The sequence below is a fragment of the Pseudorca crassidens genome, chromosome 3 (assembly GCF_039906515.1).
Source record: "Pseudorca crassidens isolate mPseCra1 chromosome 3, mPseCra1.hap1, whole genome shotgun sequence".
Classification (NCBI taxonomy): domain Eukaryota; kingdom Metazoa; phylum Chordata; class Mammalia; order Artiodactyla; family Delphinidae; genus Pseudorca; species Pseudorca crassidens.
Genome location: NC_090298.1, coordinates 135,753,461 through 135,757,979, shown reverse-complemented (window position 1 = coordinate 135,757,979; position 4,519 = coordinate 135,753,461). Strand labels below are relative to the sequence as shown.

Below are 4,519 nucleotides of genomic sequence, written 5' to 3'. Positions count from 1 at the left end.
ATTGAGGATAGGGTATGGAATCATATCACAGTACAGCCATGAAAGAGATCTCTAAATATCCTTAACGCCCATAACCACTCTCAAATGACAGCAGTTACAAGTCTTTCCCCAATTAGAAGTTGTTATTTAATGCATTGATAAAAGTGTACATTTATAACTATCTGACAAATTTATATATATTTTGATAATTTGTATATATTTTGATAACTTATTTCAATATAATTGATTCTTTGCAATTTATGCATTTAAAATCATTCTGAAGCATTTTACTTTATGCATTAAAAATATTTTTAAATATTATGAGCTTTATCAAACTACCAGAGTGGTTCATAGAACCAAAAAAAGAAAAAAAAAAAAAGATTAAAATTCTTGCCATCTATTAAAACTAAACAAAAGTGAAAACTCCTAAAAAAAAAAAGTTACAAAGGCTCATTAGGAAGGGTATTTAAGATGTGACAGAATTCTTTCTTACCATTGAGGCAGTGGGGGTTCACTACAATGGAGATAACCTCAAGCTGAACCTCATAAAATGGATATAGACACAATGGAGACGCCATTATAAGGAACTTGGCTGGGAGAGTTTTTAAATTGGAGAATGGGTGCTTCAGAGGAAATTTCATGCTTCATGCATTCTGTGGATGCTCCAAGGTAGGTGATGATGTGAGGGAGCAGGGTGGACCCCATCCGCCCATACTGAGTGTCATCTTCTCTTGGGGTCCTTGTTATCAGGCCAAATGTGGAGTGCAAGCTTCTAGAAGTTTCTTCCCTCCTTGGCCCATAGAGGAGGAGGAGAGTGCTGAGGAAAAACAAGGGAGCTGTGCACGGAGATGCAACACCCACGATGACGCCAACCGGAACCCAGACCCGACGCCCACCCCAACCCAGACCAGCTCAGCCTGCAAGCTGACTGGCGTGCTCCACGATGCCAACCTGACTGTGGGGTCAAGCCCATGCAAAGCAAAAACAAGGGGCAGGCGCCTAAGCAGAATGCCTCACGGACCAATCAGAGCTTAGCCTGTCATTACGCTGCCTGGCACCTGGCCAATGGGAAGGCGGCAGCCTATATAAAAGCAGGCAGGCTCGGGCTTCCCTGCTGGCGCAGTGGTTGAGAGTCCGCTTGCGGATGCGGGGAACATGGGATCGTTCCCCGGTCTGGGAGGATCCCACGTGCCGCGCAGTGGCTGGGCCCGTGCGCCATGGCCGGTGAGCCTGCGCGTCCGGAGCCTGTGCTCCGCAACGGGAGAGGCCACAGCAGTGAGAGGCCCACGTACCGCAAAAAAAAAAAAAAGAGGCAGTCAGGCTTGCCACTTACGCGTCAGGGAGCAACTGAGGAGGCTGTAACAGCCCCTTGGGTTCTCGGGATAGCAGAGAAATGGCACGAACAAAGCAGACGGCGCGGAAGCCCATTGGCGGCAAAGCACCTCGCAAACAGCTGGCTACCAAAGTAGCTCGGAAGAGCGCGCCAGCCACGGGGGGCGTGAAGAAGCCGCACAGGTGCTGGCCGGGCACTATAGCACTGCGCGAGATTCGTCACTACTGGAAGTACCCAGAACTTCTGATTGGTAAGTTACCCTTCCAGCGCCTGGTCCGGGAGATTGCGCAGGACTTTAAGATGGACCTGCGTTTCCAGAGCTCGGCTGTAAGGGCACTGCAGGAAGTCTGTGAGGCATACCTGGTGGGTCTTTTTGAAGACACCAACCTATGTGCCATCCATGCCAACCGTGTCACTATTATGCCCAAGGATATTCAGCTGGCACGCCATATCCACGGAAAATGTGCCTAAACTGCGCAAGCAGCCGTTGATCTCACCCCAAAAGCTATTTTAAGAGCCACTACCTGCTCACAAAGGGCACTGTGCGCAAACCAAGTAGCGGGTGCCTTTTCTCTCCAATAAACCAGAGGCCTAGCTAGCTGTGTGTCAGCGTAGTCCCTTACTGGGTTTTGTTTTTGCTTTTTGTTTTTGTTTTGCCGTACGCGGGCCTCTCACTGTTGCGGCCTCTCCCCTTGCGGAGCACAGGCTCCGGATGCGCAGGCTCAGCGGCCATGGCTCACGGGCCTAGCCGCTCCGCGGCATGTGGGATCTTCCCAGACCGGGTCACGAACCCATGTCCCCTGCATCGACTCTCAACCACTGCGCCACCAGGGAAGCCCCTTATTGGGGTTTATTGATATGAAATCACTGGTTAGTTCCTAGTGTTTGAAGACGAAGAGATTTTCCTTTGCAAGTTAACCTTCAGAACAATAGCTGATCATTTTGTGTGCACCTGGTAACAAGTTTTCCAACCCCATAGAACAGTCTAAACTTGCTGAGAAACCCTACAACCACAGAGGTTCACCATGCTCCCAATAGTTGAGCTGTTTGGAGACAACCTGAGCATGGGTTTGAGGAAAAGAGTGTAAAGATTGCTTTTTTCCTACGTTGGTGCTGCTTGGAAGCTTTTATTGAGGCTTTATTAAGTTGATAAAAGCGAAGCACTGTCAGGTCACTAGTCATACAAAGGGGACAAAATCCATTCCCTACTGTGTCCCTGTTTGGTCTGCACTTTCAGGATGCTTACAGCTGAGTGAAGGAAGTCTGTATGTAGAAGCAGTTAACATGCAGTGTGCTTTAGTGATAGCTCAATGTTGTCAGTATGCAAGAGTGGGTTTCTGAAGTTTCTTTGAGCCCAGTTTGTTATCCAGTAGACTTAATATTCAAAATTTTCATCAATTAAAATAGTGCACACAAAACTTTTTATTTAAAAAAATTTTTTTAAATAAATTATTTTATTTATTATTTTTGGCTGTGTTGGGTCTTCGTTGCTGCACGCAGGCCTTCTGTAGTTGCAGCGAACAGGGGCTGCTCTTCATTGCAGTGCATGGGCTTCTCATTTATTGTGGTGGCTTCTCTTGTTGTGGAGCACGGGCTCTAGGCACGCGGGCTCAGTAGTTGTAGTGCACGGGCTCTAGAGCACAGGCTCAGTAGTTGTGGGACATAGGCTTAGTTGCTCCGCGGCACTGTGGGATCTTCCTGGACCAGGGCTTGCACCAGTGTCCCCTGCATTGGCAGGTGGATTCTTAACCACTGCGCCACCAGGGAAGCCCAGTGCACACGAAACTTTTGAAGATTGAAACTAGTATCTTTTAAGTTTTAGAGTATATGTAAGTTAATGGGTGACAAGTCTTTGAAGGGCCATCTAAAAGCCAAGAGTGTCCAGGGACAGCTATGTTCTGGTTCTGAAGTCAGTTCTAACCTTCAATACTAGACTCCTTTTAAATAAACCCAGGCCTGAACTCTGTGCCTTTTTTGTGCTTTATGAAGTCTTTATCTTGCAAGGAATAGACTCTTGAATTCATATGATACACCTAAAGAAAGCACCAAATCCTGACTGGATCTGCACATCACCTGGTGACCCGAAAGTAAAGATTTCCTGGAATGACGTGTGGAATTGAAGCTTTTCCAGGATATCCAGACCAGGCCTGTTGGCAGTTGGTCACCAAGCCTTTGGTGGTGACATACTGCAGATTATCTCCAATATCTATGATCTTGGTAACATATGGATTTCAGATTAAAAGTTCCTGAGAGATCTCCCTCCTACCCCTCCTTTTTACTCAAATGTGACCTTAATAGGTTTCCAATCTGTGCACTTTCTTTCCAATGTGAAAGAAAGGACCCAGGAACGGTCCTTCCTGACATTGAGACAAAAAGTCACTGAAACTAAAAAACCTGACTCTTGATCAGCAGTGTTTTCAGAGAAAGATCTTGATCAAAAGGGAGTAAAGTAAAAAATTAATAAACCGAAACCTCAATTAAATAGAGTTAGGAGACCAGAACAGGGAGCTGTCATGCCCTGAGATGGTAGCAGAGCCCAGCAGGAAAAAGAAAGACTCCTCTTCTTTCCCTGCAAGGACTCAGGCAATGGAAAGACATGGACTCTTTTTTCTTTCTTTTTTTTTTTTTTTTAACTATAACCCTTCCAACTTCCTTTTCTCTATAAAAGCATTCATTCTCTTTCCCTTACCTTGTGGGCGTCTTGCACAAGGCTCACCACAGTTGCAGACCCAGGATTGCAATTCTCTGCTGATCCAGAATAAACCCATCTTTGCTGAAGAAAACCAGTTTATGTGTTTCAGGTCAGCAAGTTAAAAGGAAGTCACTAGGGTGGTCTGGGCCCTAATCTCACGTGACTGGCACACTTAAAAGAAGAGGAGATTATGACATACAGAGGGTCGTGTGATGACACAGGGAGAAGACAGTTGTAATATTGTTATTTACAATTAGAAATATATATTTGGTCTTCCTCCCCATTCCTAGTACAGAAATCCTAAAACCTTTGGAACTTCTTAAGTAATTAGAGTGATAATGGTGTCTTTTGTTACTCATAGCAAGCCCCTTTCAATCACAACAGAGTTTATGTTAATGAGGTGATTTTGGAAAGGATAAGGGCTGGTTCACAGGGGAACCAACCCTGTGATTAGAGGTTTGGAACCTTCATTCCCACCCTTGACCTCCAGGAAGGCTACAGCAGCTGGAGGTTGA

At 45.8% G+C, this 4,519-nt stretch overlaps 1 protein-coding gene across 1 annotated transcript; it reads left to right on the top strand.

Annotated features, from left to right (window-relative positions):
• Positions 1-1,372: 1,372 nt before the first annotated feature.
• H3-4 (H3.4 histone, cluster member) lies at positions 1,373-1,824 on the top strand. The gene has a single exon (XM_067730141.1). The coding sequence runs from the start codon at positions 1,373-1,375 to the stop codon at positions 1,781-1,783; it is 411 nt and encodes a 136-aa protein (XP_067586242.1). The 3' UTR covers positions 1,784-1,824.
• The last annotated feature ends 2,695 nt before the right edge of the window (positions 1,825-4,519 follow it).